Genomic DNA, 16,079 nt, shown 5'->3' with positions numbered 1-16,079 from the left:
CTAATGTTCTTCCTGGCATACTGGAAAATAAAATGCCTCTCTACCCACATCACCAAAACATATGAGCTGGTTATTACTATTTGTGAATAGGATTCACACCGGACTCGGAATGTTGACTCCGCTTTTCTCTCTGCAGATTTGCTGAGGTTCTCCAGCATTTTCTGTGCTCTGGTTTCCTCCCACAGTCCAAAGCTATGCAGGTTAGGAGGTTTGGCCCTGCTCAATTGCCCATGTTATCGAGGGATGTGCAGGCTGGGTGAGTTAGCCGTGGGAATATGTAGGTTTACAGGATTAGAGCAGGGAGGAACACCTGGGTGGGATGCTCTCTAGAAGGTCGGTGTGGACTCAATGGGCCGAATAGCCTGCCTCCATAGTGCAGGGATACGATGAAAATCATGTCAGTTTTCCAGCATCTGGAGTGTTCTGCTTTATGAGCTGCACGTGGGAGTCTGGAAGAGTTGAGAAATGAGTGCCACCTTTTCGATTTTACCATGACTGCCAAGCCAGGACAGCACAGTGGGTCATCGTGTGAAACATAGGTTCTAAAATGGAGTCGCTTCCCCCAGCTTCTTTGTTTTGAAATCCTCTCCCCTCCCCCCCGCCTGCCTGAATTCACAGCCATCGCATGGCCTGGCACCCCTTTGAACAGACTCCTAATCTCCAAGGCATTTTTTGAAAATGACAAGTGGCTGTTAAAATGACCCTATTAAAGACAAAAAAACCTGCAGATGCTGGAATCCCAAGTAGACAAGCAGGAGGCTGGAAGAGCACAGCAAGCCAGGCGGCATCAGGAGGTGGAAATGTCAACGTTTCAGGTCAAGATCCTTAATCAGGAATGGAGGTTGGGGTAGGGGGAGCGACAGCTAAGGGGTGGGAAGGTGCGGGGGGAAGGGCTATGGGGGTGTGGGGAGAGGGGTGGGGTCATGAGGTAGTGACAGTTGAACACAGTTGGTGGGTTCAACCTGATTGGTTGATGGGAAGAATGAATCCGGTTCGTAGCTGGAGGGAAGGGTCAGTTAGAGGGTTGAAAGGGAAGACGGAGAACTGGGAAGGGAATCGGGGGGATATGGGTGAGAAGGTTCTCAAAAAGAGCATAAGGAACAATTTTTTTATTAAGCAGAGATATAGAGGACATGGGCCAAAATACAGATATATCGAGATAGGCCAAGATCAGATAAGAATCCCTGAATTGGCAGACCAGGATCGAAGGGGGTGAATGGCCTCCTCCGGTTCCTATGTACCTACATGCAGTACTTTTCCAGACCCTGCTTCAGGTAAGCCTTAAAGTTTATCATACATGTAAGATAACCAAAAATGTCTGTCTAATAATCAACACAGAGCAGCCAAAGCTGTTTCAACGCTCAAGATTGGCATCTTTATCAAAGTTTTTTCCAAAATCTTCGACTCTGATCTCCAGCATCTGCAGTCCTCACTTCCACCTTCATCAAAATGAAGACTAAATTGGATTGGTCAGATCTAACTCCCTTCAAAGCAGTGTTATATAAGGATGTTGCCAGGGTTGGAGGATTTGAGTGATAGGGAGAGGTTGAATAGTCTGGGACTGTTTTCCCTGGAGCGTCGGAGGCTGAGGGGTGACCTTATAGAGGTTTATAAAATCATGAGGGGCATGTATAGGATGAATAGACAAAGTCTTTTGCCTGGGGTGGGGGAGTCCAGAACTGGAGGGCATAGGTTTGGCGTGAGAGGGGAAAGACATAAAAGGGATCAAAGGGGCAATCTTTACACGCAGAGGGTGGTATGTATGGATGAGTTGCCAGAGGATGTGGTGGAGGCTGGTACAATTACACCATTTAAAAGGCATTTGGATGGATATATGAATAGGAAGGGTTTGGAAGGATATTGGCCGGGTGCTGGCAGGTGGGACTAGATTGGATTGGATATCTGTTTAGCATGGATGGGTTGGACCAAAGGGTCTGTTTCCATGCTGTACACCTCTCTGACTATGACTCTATAACTTTCTCAAAACTGCCTTTAACATTTGAGCTATGTCTAGAAAGAGCAGGGGAACAATCTCCAGCCGATACTTAACCCTCAATCAGCATCACTTTAAAAAAGCTCACATTAGAAATGTGTTAATGACCAGATAATGTGTTTCCTACATTATAAAAGGTGGACTGAGTTTCAAAAGGTCATCATTAGCTGCACACTGCACGTCCTGAGATAATGGAAGCAGTACTTTGCTTTTCTTTCTGACACCGAATTATTAAAGCTATTCTGTCCGATGTGTTGTGTGTTGCTTTCAAAAGGATGTCTAGTATTGCACCTCTGCTCTTCACAAAGTGCTGGAGTAACTCTGGACAGAGTAAACAGGGTTGACACTTCAAGTTCAATGACTCTCTGAGAAGGTTAAAAATCACACAACACCAGGTTCTAGTCCAACAGCTTTATTTGGAAGCACTAGCTTTCGGAGTGCTGCTCCTTCATCAGGTGGTTGTGGAGTATAAGATTGTAAGACACAGAATTTATAGCAAGTTTCCAGTGTGGTGTAACTGAAATCATATATTGAAAAAGACCCGGATTGTTTGTTAAGTCTCCCATCTTTTAGAATGTTAAAAATCACACAACACCAGGTTATAGTCCAACAGGTTTAGTTGGAAGCACTAGCTTTCGGAGCGCTGCTCCTTCATCAGGTGATTGTGGAGGGTTCGATCATAACACAGAATTTATAGCAAAAATTTGCAGTGTGATGTAACTGAAATTATACATTGAAAAATTAATTGTCTGTTAAGCCTTTCATCTGTTAGAATACAGTGATAGTTTCACTTCTTTCATGTGTAAATCACAAAACCTTTTTTTAAAAGTTGCATTCTCGGGTTAGCTAACAATGGTGATAGCTAGACAATGTGTTGAAGGTGTTAGCCCCCTGTGTTCTCTGTCTATGACCTGATGTTTAGATTGATTCTAATCTAAAAAGTGAGATAACAGAGTTTTACATAAATTCATGCAGTTTTTGAACTCAGAGTTCTACATGAATGTATGGAGTTTTTGAGCAAAGTGCAATGTAACTCTGCAAGTACAAATTCACCCCACAAAATATATGTGTGCATGTGGGTCTTTGTCTGTCTGTCTGGGGTGGGGGTTGTGAGTGTGCGAAAGTGTGCGTATGCGTGTGTGTGTAGTGAGTGTAGAGTGTAGTGAACACTACAGTGGTCCAGGACATTCAGCCTCGGACCTTCGGGTGACCATCCTCCAATGTGGACTTCGGGACAGGCAGCAGAGGAAATTGGCCGAGCAGAGGCTGATAGCTAAGTTCGGTACCTATAGGGAGGGCCTCAACCGGGACCTTGGGTTCATGTCACATTACAGGTGATCACCATTGCACTACACACACACACACACACACACACACACACACACACACGTAACCACAGGCGCGCACACAGACACCCACACACACCCTTATAGACACACACACTCCCACACTCACACATGCACCCCTCACAGACTTAAGATACTCTGCACTCACTACACACACACTTTCTCAACTCACAACCCCCACCCCAGACAGACAGACACACACACACACACACACACACACACACACAGACAAAGACCCACGTGCACACATATATTTTGTGGGGTGAATTTGTACTTGCAGAGTTACATTGCACTTTGCTCAAAAACTGCATACATTCATGAGCTCAAAAACTGCATGAATTTATGTAAAACTCTGTTATCTCACTTTTTAGATTAGAATCAATCTAAACATCAGGTCATAGACAGAGAACACAGGGGGCTAACACCTTCAACATATTGTCTAGCTATCACCATTGTTAGCTAACCCGAGAATGCAACTTTTAAAAAAAGGTTTTGTGATTTACACATGAAAGAAGTGAAACTATCACTGTATTCTAACAGATGAAAAGCTTAACAGACAATCAATTTTTCAATATATAATTTCAGTTACATCACACTGTAAAATTTTGCTATAAATTCTGTGTTATGATCGAGCCCTCCACAATCACCTGATGAAGGAGTGTCGCTCCGAAAGCTAGTGTGCTTCCAACTAAACCTGTTGGACTATAACCTGGTGTTGTGTGATTTTTAACTTTGTACACCCCAGTCCAACACCGGCATCTCCAAATCTTTTAGAATGACCATGTTGGTATCAGTTCTTTCACATGTAAATCGCAAAACTTTTTTAATAAAGTTACATTCTCAAGTGCACTCATAGGGAGTTAACACCTTCAATACCTTATCTGGGCCAACATGACACCAATTGTTAAAGTGCACTTGAGAATGTAACTTTTAAAAAACATTTTGCGATCTACATATGAAAAAACTGAAACCAACATGGTCATTCTAAAAGATGGGAGACTTAACAAACAATCCAGGTCTTTTTCAATATATAATTTCAGTTACATCACACTGGAAACTTTTGCTATAAATTCTGTGTCTTAAAATCTTATTCTCCACAATTGCCTGATGAAGGAGCGTCGCTCTGAAAGCTAGTGCTTCCAACTAAACCTGTTGGACTATAACCTGGTGTTGTGTGATTTTTAACTTTGTACACCCCAGTCCAACACCGGCATCTCCAAATAATCTCTGAGAAGGGTCAGTGAACTGGAAACATTCTTTCTGCACAGATGCTGCCAGACTTGCTGAGTTTCTCCAGCACTCCCTGTGTGTTGATTCAGATGTCCAGCACCAGCTGGATTTGCCTTAAGTAGATGGATTCTTGTTGAGCAAGAGGCTGAAAGGTTATTCAGAGTAGAGCAGGAATGTGAATTTGAGGTTACTGTCAGATCAACCACTGTCTTATTGAATGGCAGAACAGGGTCAAAAGGCTAGATTACCTATTCCAGCTCTTAATTCATATATTCACATGGATGCCACGGCAACTCAGTGGTTAGCACTGAGTGAGGGGCCTGGGTTCAATTCTAGCCTTGCCCAATTGTTTATGTGGAGTTTGCACATTCTCTTCGTGTCTGTGTGGGTTTCTTCTGGGTGCTCTGACTTCCTCCCATAGACCAAAGATGTGCTGGTTAGATGGATGACTGTGCTAAATTGCCCAGAGTGTCCAGGGATGTGCAGGTTGGGAGGATTAGCCATGGCAAATGCACAGTTACAGCATCAACAAAGAACAAAGAAAATCACAGCAGGCCCTTTGGCCCTCCAAGCCTGCCCTGATCCAGATCCTCTATCTAAACCTGTCGCCTACTTTCTAAGGACCTGTGTCCCTCTGCTCCCTGCCCATTCATGTACCTGTCTAGATAAATCTTAAATGGTGATATCGTGCCCGCCTCTACCACCTCCGCTGACAACGCAGTCCAGGCACCCGTCACCCTCTGCATAAAGAAGTCAGAATGGGATGTTCTATGGAGGGTTGATGTGGACTTGATGGGCCAAATGGCCTGCTTCCACACTCTAGGGATTCTGTGATTTATACACAGGACAATGAGCTGCTAGAGGAAGGCAGAGGAGGCAGACACAATTACAACATTCAAAAAGGTATCGGATGGGTGTATGAATAGGAAGGATTTAGAAGCAAGTTCTGAGGAAGGGTCACCGGAACCGAAACGTTAACTCTGATTTCTCTTCACAGACGCTACCAGACCTGCTGAGCTTTTCCAGCAACTTCTGTTTTTGTTCACGGTTTAGAGGGATAAGGGCCAAGTGCTGGCAAATGGGACTAGATTTATTTAGGATAATTGGTCAGCGTGAACAAGTTGGACCAAATAAACTATTTCCACGCTGTCCGGCTCTATGACTGTACAGCTTTTCACATCCAGGATGACAGGCAGGGACTCTGCTTAATGTCTGCACCCTCTCAGTGCTTTGCAGGGCATCTGGGCTAAGTTTTGTGACTTCAACCTGTAACTTTGTCCTGACTCAGATTCAATTGCACAGTTTGAAAAATAAGCATCCAAAAGCTTGCCACCGCATTCCTGAACAATTCAGAAGTTAACACAAATTCACCAGATTCCCATCAGGTTTAATGCATTCGTCACCATTCAGAACTGTCTTGTCAGATGGAAAACGGTCCCTACCCTGAAACAATACATGAAGATGCTGCGTAATTAACTGTTCAGAAATAGTTAAAACAAAACCTGAATGGACAGGATTATTATTTCATTGTTTGCTTGCCAGGAGACAAAATGCTGAAACGAGATTAGCGGAAGATAAAAAAATCAGGGCTTTTTGCAGATTAGCAGAAGATAAAAAATCAGGGCTTTTTGAATCCTGGTGTTCACAGGAAGAGAAAGCTCTTACTTGTACTGCTGGTGGTCTTTTGTACTGCGGGTTTTTGCCATGAATCTCTCAGCCAGTTTCTCCAAGTTTCGGGAATACTCCATTTCGATTTCGGACTTCTTGCGGAAGAAATCCTGGAGATCCTGGAGGAGTTGAACTCTCATCTCCGTCTGCTGCTCCAAGCATTTCAGTTGCTCGACCAACTGTGCTCGTATTTCTGTAAGGAAACAGTCACTGAATTGGTTAGCAGCCTCATTCCTTTTTCTTCAAAATAGACCGCGGCTCTGACAATGCTTATTTTAATCAGGTCCAGTCTCTGAAGTCACAAAGATCCAGATTACACAATTCCTGTCCTTTTGTGGGAGAACGAGAATGCGCTTTAGTTTTGCAAACAGACACCAAAAAACACTAACTCCATCTTCCCTCATTCTGCTGGAGCCAATCGTTGGTTTCAACTTGTGTTAAACTCTTCAGAACTCTGCGACATGATCAGACAGAGATCACCTACAAAAGTCCTTTCATAGAAACACGCATTGAAATTCTGTGCATTTGTACACAATCTGACCTGGCAGACAATGTAAACAACATCAGATTACTGCAATCATTCACTTTTACGGGAACGTGAATGGCAGATTATTAGACATTAATTGGCTTGGCAAAGTGGTTACAGAGAAGCACATTGTAAAGTAGTGATACCTTTAAGCTTCCCCGAAAGGACTTTTACATGTCTCATTATTCCTTCCGCCAAGCACCAGTCTTGTACTGCAAATAAACAATTATGCTTGCTCTGGCTCCAGCAAATCCTGTGTAGCTTGGTCAATGATGATTTATGAGACAGACAGAGAGAGAGAGGGACCAAATTAACGGCTATGATAAAATGACTATACACATAGGTTATTGGTTGAGGTTCATCACGTATGGAGAGTTGATGTGTATTCAGAAAAAAAGAAAAAAATAGTTGTACTCTTCTATTGTCTAGGCTTTTAGTCAATTTTGTTTAACCATAATCTCCAAACATCAAAACAAGCTGCACAGACAGTTCAAGTTTCAGCCAGGACAGTCAGTCAGCTCAGAACTGTGAGGGATAGCCCTCATCTCTAAAGCAAGCAACAGCCTTAAAAGCGCTGGAAATCTGCTGATGCAGCGCCACTGTCTGAATTGTAATAGAGAGAATAATAGAGTACACAGGAGGCTGTTGAGATTGACAATTCACGCTGGGCTATTAGATCAAATACAATTTTATCAGAAGGAAGAAGACAAGTCTCACACATGACTCAGTTCTCTTCCAATTGAGGTACAATACATCTTTATTCCAGCATACAGAGCAGTCTGGATTGTGAAAATAAGTGACATAATGTAGAATTATGTATTTACCACAAATGCTGATGTTTTCTATCTGTGATTCATTTCACATATTTCATGCACAATTTTTACATGTGCAAACGTTTTGATGCAACATGCTCATAAATTGCTGGAAAAGCTCAGTGGGACCCAAAACATTAACTGTTGATTTCTCTCCACATATGCTGCCAGACCTGCTCAGCTTTTCTATCAATTTCTGTTTTTGTTTCCGATTTACAGCATCCGCAGTTCTTTCAGCTTTTAGCTCAAATATATTCATCTTACAATCCGGGGATCACTGTAAAGATGCAGTCCCTCAATGATTTACAGGTTGTTTTATTTGCAATACGTGTCCGCTGCAGCTCGCTGGCTAAAGCTCTTGCCTGCGAGTCAGAAGGCTGTGCGTGCGTTTCCAGGGACTGGAGCCGAGGCTAACACTCAGTGCAGTACTGAGGGAGCACTGCACTGTCAGGAGTGCTGTATTTCTGATGAAACATTGAGCCACAGCTGACCAAAAAGATCTCTCAGCACTATTTCAGAGATGGATGTGGACATTCTCCCTGATGTCCTAAACAATTCCTCAAATAACATCCCACAAAGAAACTGGATTTTCTGGTGATTATGCCACTGCTGACTTTAGGAGTGTGCTGTGCACAAACTGGCTGCCCTATTTCCGGCACTACAACAGTGGTTTTGTGAAGGGTAGGTCATGCCTCACAAACCTCATTGAGTTCTTTGAGAAGGTGACTAAACAGGTAGATGAGGGTAAAGCGGTTGATGTGGTGTGTATGGATTTCAGAAAGGCATTTGGTAAGGTTCCCATGGTAGGCTATTGCAAAAATACGGAGGCATGGGATTTAGGGTGATTTTGTGGTTTGGATCAGAAGTTGGCTAACTGAAAGAAGCTGAAAGGGTGGTGGTTGATGGGAAGTGTTCATTCTTGAGTTCAGTTACTAGTCGGGTACTGCAAGGATCTGTTTTGGGTCCACTGTTATTTATCATTTTTATAAATGTCCTGAATGAGGGCATCGAAAGATGGGTTAGGAAACTTGCAGATGACACTAAGGTCGGTAGAGTTGTGGATAGTGACAAAGGGTGTTGTAGGTTACAAAGAGATATAGATAAGCTGCAGAGCTGGGCTGACAGTTAGCAAATGGAGTTTAATGCAGAAAAGTGAGAAGTGATTCACTTTGTAAGGAGTAATAGGAATGCAGAATATTGGGTTAACGATAAGATTCTTGGTAGTGTAGATGAACAGACAGAGATCTCAGTGTCCATGTACATAGATCCTTGAAAGTTGCCACCCAGATTGATAGGGTTGGTAAGAAGGCATATGTGTGTTAGCTTTTATTGGTAGAGTGATTAAGTTTTGGAACCATGAGATCATGCTGCAGTTGTACAAAACTCTGGTGCGGCCACACTTGGAGTATTGTGTACAGTTCTGATCACCGTATTATAGGAAGGATGTGGAAACTTTGGAAAGGGTTCAGAGGAGATTGCCTGGTATGGAGGGAAGGTCTTACGAGGAAAAGGCTGAAGGACTTGAGGCTGTTTCCATTAGAGAGGAGGAGGTTGAGAGGTGACTTAATTGAGACATATAAGATAATCAGAGGGTTAGATAGGTTGGACAGTGAGAGCTTTTTTCCTTGAATGGCGATGATTAGCACGAGGGTGCATAGCTTTAAATTGAGGGGTGATAGCTATAGTACAGATGTCAGAGGTAGTTTTTTTCCTCAGAGAGTAGTAAGGGCTTAGAATGCACTGCCTGCAACAGTAGTACACTCTCCGAGGGCATTTAAATGTTCATTGGACAGGTATATGGACAAGAATGGAATAGTGTAGGATCGATGGGCTTCAGATTAGTTTCACAGGTCAGTGCAACATTGAGGGCCGAAGGGCCTGTACTGCACTGTAATGTTCTTTGTTATTGTAAGGAGTGACAGACATAGGTCAGTTGCTGATTTTGAAATTGGAGACTGGCAGATTTTTGTTAGCTGTTTGTTGTGCAGGTTATGAGGTAAAATTATTTGGAGTTGTCTCACAGATCAGATGTGGTCTCTTTGAGCGGTGGAACAAGTGTGGGATGGGGCAGGGGCTGAAGACTGGCTTCTGCTCCGATCTTGCTGTGAAACACTAAGATGCTGAATTGGCGAAAAATGCAAAGCAAATGCATTACTTTCTTTTAAAAAAAGCTCATCTCGCAAAGCGATGGATAATCAGTAAAGCCCTTGGATCAGAGTGAACATTCCTCATAAGAGTTCAAACACGCTGCATATTTTTCTTTCAGAAAACAAGAAATTATCACAAGTAAAATGCCAGCCAGGACATTAAAACTGATTATAACCGAAGCCACTGTACTTGCACATTGTGGGAGGGGAAGCTCCATGACCACTTCTGGGGCTTTCTGCTGACACTGTGAATACTGAGAGAGTAAATGTCCTGAATTGGAGTATTTGGGTTTAGTGGGGTCCTGTGAGGTACAGCAGTAGGGTAAAAAAAAATCACATTGCTGTCTAAGCAAACAGGCACCGTCATTCCCCTGTTTGCCTTCTGCTAATCATGTCAGTGGATCAACAGGAGTTGCTGACACTGGAGTCTGGAACAATTGCTGGGAGCTGTAATCACAGCAGCAAGACATACCCATCAGATCATGAATGCTCACTGGTCATCATCTCGACACTCAGATTTCAGTGGAATTGGGGACTTCCCGCCATTTCTACCACTCAGCTGCATGGAAAAATGTAACAATATGAGGAATGGGAAATAGGATATACTCTTCTGTTCTGTTACTCTGGTGCACTTCTACAGTACAATCTGCCTGTAAAGTGCGCAAGACAATATTTTTCCACAGTACCTCGGTACACGTCACAATAATAAATCAAATCAAATCTTCCTTAGCCCAATGACAAATCCATAAAATCCCTCCAGTCCATAACCCTTATCAATGATGGCACCCCCTCTGGCTCAGCTGATATGGAATTGGATCAATATTTAAGTCAACCACCACATGCCACTTATTCCTAACTCCCTTCCCAACAATCGAGCACATGCAAACTGCAGTGATTTAAGGCAGAGGCTCAATCACCACCTCCTCCTGAAAAGGCAGTGATAACAGAGTCAGTGAATATTTTTGAAGCGGGTAGTTAGATTCTTGTGAAGTAGTAGGTGAAAGGTTACTCCGAGTAGGTGAGAACGTAGCTGAGGTTACGAATGGGTCAGCCATGATCTTATTGAACTGCAGAACAAGCTCAAGGGGCCGAATGGCCTAACCAGTTCCTATTGGAATGTTTGTACGCTCTCAAAAAGGCACTTAGATCTGAGCAGCAAATAAAAACAAATGCTGCAGACGCTGGAGACTCTCAGCAGGTTTGGCACCATCTGGGAAACAGACTCAGTTAACATTCTGAGTCCAATAAGACTCTTCTTCAGAAGAAGAAGTGAAAGGGGCTGGAAAATGGTGGCTTCTATGATGTGGGAGGAGGAGAGAGCGGGACAAATACTGAGCAGAGCCAAATACAAAGGAGTTAGTAATCGTGCTGATGGAAAGATAGAGATGTAAAATGGGTGTAAATGAAGGCATGAAACAGAGGCTTGCTCTATCAAGTATGAAAAAAATGGAATGCCAGGCAATGTGCCAAATCTAGGAAATAAGGTGGAGAACCAAACATTTCTTAATATTCACAAACAGTATCCTTATTTGGAAGTTATAGCACAGAGGAAGGCCATTCAGCCCAACAGGTCAATGCCAGTCTCTATGTTTCATGGAGACTTTCTCCTCTCCATCTCACTCCACTAACTAAGGTGGAGAAATGGAATCATAGAATCCCTACAGTGTGGAGACAGGCCATTTGGCCCAACATGTCCTCCGAAGAGTATCCCTCCCAGATCCTTTCGCCTACCCCTTTACTGTACAATTCCCCTGACTAATGCACCTACCCTACACATCCCTGAACACTATGGAGCAATTTAGCACAATCAGTCCACTTAACCTGCACATCTTTGGACTGTGGGAGGAAACCCACGCAGACACGGGGAGAATGTGGAAACTCCACACCGACACCAGAGGCTGCAATCGAACCCGGTTCTCTGGCGCTGTGAGGCAGCAGTGCTAACCCCTGGAAGTATGCAAATAATTAAGGCGGCAAATTGACATACTTGCATTGGAAATTCAGAGAAGTTTCAGTTGGCAGAATCCTGGGTTGAGGGTTTTTTTCTCAAGAGGACAGGTCAAGCAGGTTTGTTTTGTACCCTGTGGAGTTTCAAATAATCAGATGATCTTATTGAAACAGAAGAATCTAAGAGGGCTTGACAATGTAGATACTGGGCAAATCTAGAGCTGACACTGTTTTAAAAATAAGTGGTCTCCCCATTTTAAGGCAGAGATGGGGATTTCATTGGACTGGTCATTCAGCGGTCTGGGCTCACACACCCCTCCCCCACCATCATGGCAGCTGGGAGAATTTAAATTCAATTAATAAATCTGGAATTGAAAGCTAACTCTGTAACAGTAATCAAGAAACTACCTTGGCCCTTTAGGGAAGGATATCTGCCGTCCTTACCTGGTCTGGCCTACCCGTGACTCCAGACCCACAGTAAAGTGCCCTCTTGAAATGGTCTCTCAGTTCAAGAACAGTTAGGAATAAATGGACTGGAAGGATGATGCTGGAAAGGAAGGACGATCTCCAGTTTTTGGGGCAGGGATGCCACTATCAAGACCATAAAATGCAGGAGTAGAAGAAGGCCCAGCCCATTGAGTCTGATCCACCTTTCAATGACATCATGGCTAATCTGATAATCCTCAATGCCAATTTCCTACCAATCCCCCATAGCCCTGGATCCCCTTATTGTTTAATGTGCTACCCATTATTCTGAGATTATGGCCCTCTGGTCCAAGACCCTCCCACGTGGGGAAACAACCTCTCCATCTCTCCTCTGACAAGACCCTTGAGAAACTTGTATGTTTCAACCAATTCGCCTTTCAATCTTTTAAACTCCAATGAGTACAGACCCAACCTACTCAACCTCTCCTCGTAAGACAGTCCCACCAACTTAGTGAACCCCCCTCTGGACTGCCTCCAATGCCAGTATGTCTTTCCTTAGATATAGGGCTCAAAACTGTTCACAGTATTCTAATTGTGGCCTTGCTTTAGGTGTCAACATTTTCGACTGCAATTTGACACCTCAGGATCTCCAAGTGATCCTTGCTATGACAGCTCTGGGTGCTAGGTGGCACCATAGGGGGAGGTTCTGAGATTTCAGAAAAAAAAGGTCACATATCACTCGATTGTGGATAGCCCTAAAGACTCTGTGGCAATGCAAAGTAACCATTGCGCCAAACATGCACATCTTTTAAGAAGTTTTAAAATGATAAGCAGTTACAAGAAGGACAATGTCAGTGCAATTATCGTGGAAATAGTTTTTATGTTCGTTCCAGGCAGAGGAAATCATCTGGTTGAGCTGCTGCAGTCCATGTGTGCAGTTATGTGCCAGCAGTTTAAATGAAACATGGTGGCTCAGTGGTTAGCACTGCTGCCTCACAACGCCAAGGGCATGGGTTCAATTCCAGCCTGGGGCGACTATCTGTGTGGAGTTTGCACATTCTCCCCGTGTCTGCGTGGGTTTCCTCCGGGTGCTCCGGTTTCCTCCCACAGTCACAAAGATGTGCAGGTTAGGTGAATTGGTCATGCTAAATTGCCCGTAGAGTTAGATGCATTAGTTAGGGGGAGTGGGCCCAGGTGGGTTACTCTTCGGAGGGTCAGCATGAACTAGTTGGGCTGAAGGGCCTGTTTCCACACTGTAGTCGAGTCGTGAGTTCATGGAATGCCCTGCTGGTGGACTCTCCCTCTTTATGGGCATTTAAACGGGCATTGGATAGGCATATGGAGGATAGTGGGCTAGTGTAGGTTAGGTGGGCTTGGATCAGCGCAACATCGAGGGCCAAAGGGCCTGTACTGCGCTGTATTTTTCTATATTCTATGTTCTATGTAGGGAAGCTACACTATATTAAGAACAGACATCAACAAAAGGAAAATAAATCTTGGAGCAGGACATGAACCTAAATATGCAGTACCTGACTCAGAGGTTAGTGTGACCCAGTGAACTGTGTCATGTAACCAAAAGAGCTAAATGAATAATTTTGCTTTCAGTAAGTCTTTAAATAGGTCGATTCGCCTCAGTAAGGACAGAATAGACCGGGTGCAAAATTTCCTCATGATTTTGTTGACATGTTCAGTCTTAAAAATAAAACTGGGCAACTAGTACAGCAGGATGAATTGCAGTGCTACCCAGGAAGCCCGATGCCCATCATTCACTACCCTTCATCACAGCTTGTATCAGCATTAAGATAAATCACTTTCTGAAAACAGAGTTCACTATGCCTTCCCCAATGAACTCCACTGTGTTTGTGTGTGTAAGCATATATCTCAGATTTGTTGAGGTCTCAATATACATCAGGATATAGATAACACACATCAGAGATCTTCAGCTTCAATTTTTGAGTTTATTTCACATGTAACATCATCAAGCTAAGGAGAGAGGGTTTGCTCTCTCTCCATGGATGCTGCCTGACCCACTGTGATCTCCAGCATTTGTTGTTTTCACAGAGAGGGAAAGGATGCTGGAGTAGAAAGATTTAAAAGGCATCTGGTTGGGTATATGAATAGGAAATGGTTAGAGGGATATGGGCCAAGTGCTGACAATTGGCACAAGATTAGGTTAGGATATCTAGTCGGCAAGGAGGAGTTGGACCAAAGGGTCTGTTCCTGAACTGTACATCTGCTGTACATCTCTATGACTCTATGTCACAGCCAATGAAAACCAGCAGCCAGATCATGCATATCAGGCTCTGACACACTGCAATGCAATAGCAAGTGGTTAATCTGCTTCCGTGACTGAAGTGTAAACATTGGCCGGGGAACCTTGCAGAAATCCTCTGCTCTTCGTCAAAACAGTCACCACAAGATTCTTTCCATCCACTCGACACAAGGGCTTTGCTTTTGTAACACCACCAAATGTCAGGGGCGGGGTACAGTGGAGAAGCATCAGGGAACGACTGGAGAGGTGGGGCAGTTCAACAAAGGCAGTGAGAAAGATGCAGGAGGAGTTAGTTTTTGGTGCATATTGACAGCAGCCATAATCTGATTAAAGTATCAGTAAATGCAAGGCATTCACCACATAACAATAGCTTCATAAATTTCCCACTGATGAATCATTATTGCGGTCATGAATCACCATTAAACTAGCTCATGTATTGCCCAATGTCAAATCCATAACAGGTACCAGCAACTGAAATACTGCAAATTCTTCCACAGCAAAAGATTAAATCACAGCGCTTTTACTCAAGAACAAAAGACTTGGAAGAATTAAAACCCTCTCATTCTTCTTAAAACCTCAGTATATTTCAGGATCATTGTGCTGGATAGATTTTAAACCATCACCTCTTTTAAGAGGCTTGAGAACATGTGTATTGTTTACATGGTAAAAGGCAACAAGGGGTAGATCACCCAAATTAATAGCCATGAGTCAATCTGCAAGTCACAATAACTGTGCTGCTTTTTTGGGAAACAAGTTTCAAGGTCTCTCTGTGGTTTATTGCTCAGTAGCTAACCACTTCCTCAGCTTCCCTAAGTGGGCCTGTGGTTTGTTTGATGTGGTAGTGTACAGAACAGATATAGGAGCCGTGGTCAAAGGGGGAGTTTGTTGATCTCAACTGTGCAAAGGACTAGGTGCTAAAATTGGAGGATCTCTGGCTGTGGAATCTAAGGGTATAAATAATTCAATCAAGGCAGCTACCTCTTTGAAGATCAACACTGTTTGCAACATTGGGTATGCCTTTGGGGTGCTATGGGTGTAGAAGCTCGGACATGGGCCAAAGTTGAACAACTCGGTCAAAGAGCTGGTACAGGCCAAATAGCCTGCCCCAGGACCGGTTTTGAAGCCTCACGTCAACTGACACATAATGTTTTGGACTCAAACTCAATCTAATCAATTGACAGTCAGAACTGGGCACATTATCAAAGAGGATCCACATACTGTGAACAGCTCTCTTCACTCGTGGGGACAACAGTGTCTTCACCCAATCAGACGCCGGGCATATAAAATCCAGAATGACACTCCAGTGCAGTGCCAGGGAGTATAATATTGGAGGACTGCTCCACTGTCAGAGGTGCCATTTTTCAGATGAGATTTTAAACCAATGCCCCAACTGCATTCTCAGTTCAATGTAAACATTCCAACTTCAACAGAGGAGCTGGAGAATTGAATAGATTCCCCACACTGAGGAAACAGGCCATTTGGCCCAACAAATCCACACTGACTGTCTGAAGAATATTCCTGAAGCCATTCCTGAAGAAGGGCTTATGCCCGAAACGTCGATTCTCCTGTTCCCTGGATGCTGCCTGACCTGCTGCGCTTTTCCAGCAACACATTTTCAGCTCTGATCTCCAGCATCTGCAGACCTCACTTTCTCCTGTCTGAAGAATATCCCACCCAGACCCATCCCCCACCCCTATTAAATGTAACCCTGC

At 43.7% G+C, this 16,079-nt stretch overlaps 1 protein-coding gene across 4 annotated transcripts in view; it reads right to left on the bottom strand.

Moving 5' to 3' along the window:
- srgap1a (SLIT-ROBO Rho GTPase activating protein 1a) overlaps positions 1-16,079 on the bottom strand; it is a 300,039-nt gene that overhangs the window by 170,668 nt on the left and 113,292 nt on the right. For 3 of the 4 annotated variants that reach the window (XM_043709962.2, XM_043709965.2, XM_043709964.2), the window contains exon 2: positions 6,235-6,430. In XM_043709962.2, the coding sequence (XP_043565897.2) occupies positions 6,235-6,430 (196 nt within the window). Of the gene's footprint in view, positions 1-6,234; positions 6,431-6,909; positions 7,119-16,079 lie in introns of those variants that run through there. The other variant, XM_043709963.2, reaches the window with a different exon arrangement.

The sequence above is a fragment of the Chiloscyllium plagiosum genome, unplaced genomic scaffold (genome assembly GCF_037043375.1).
Source record: "Chiloscyllium plagiosum isolate Xiang-an unplaced genomic scaffold, Cpla_swu_hap1 HiC_scaffold_19, whole genome shotgun sequence".
NCBI classification, from domain to species: domain Eukaryota; kingdom Metazoa; phylum Chordata; class Chondrichthyes; order Orectolobiformes; family Hemiscylliidae; genus Chiloscyllium; species Chiloscyllium plagiosum.
Note: the sequence above shows the minus strand (reverse complement) of the source record. Positions and strands in the feature narration are given on the sequence as shown.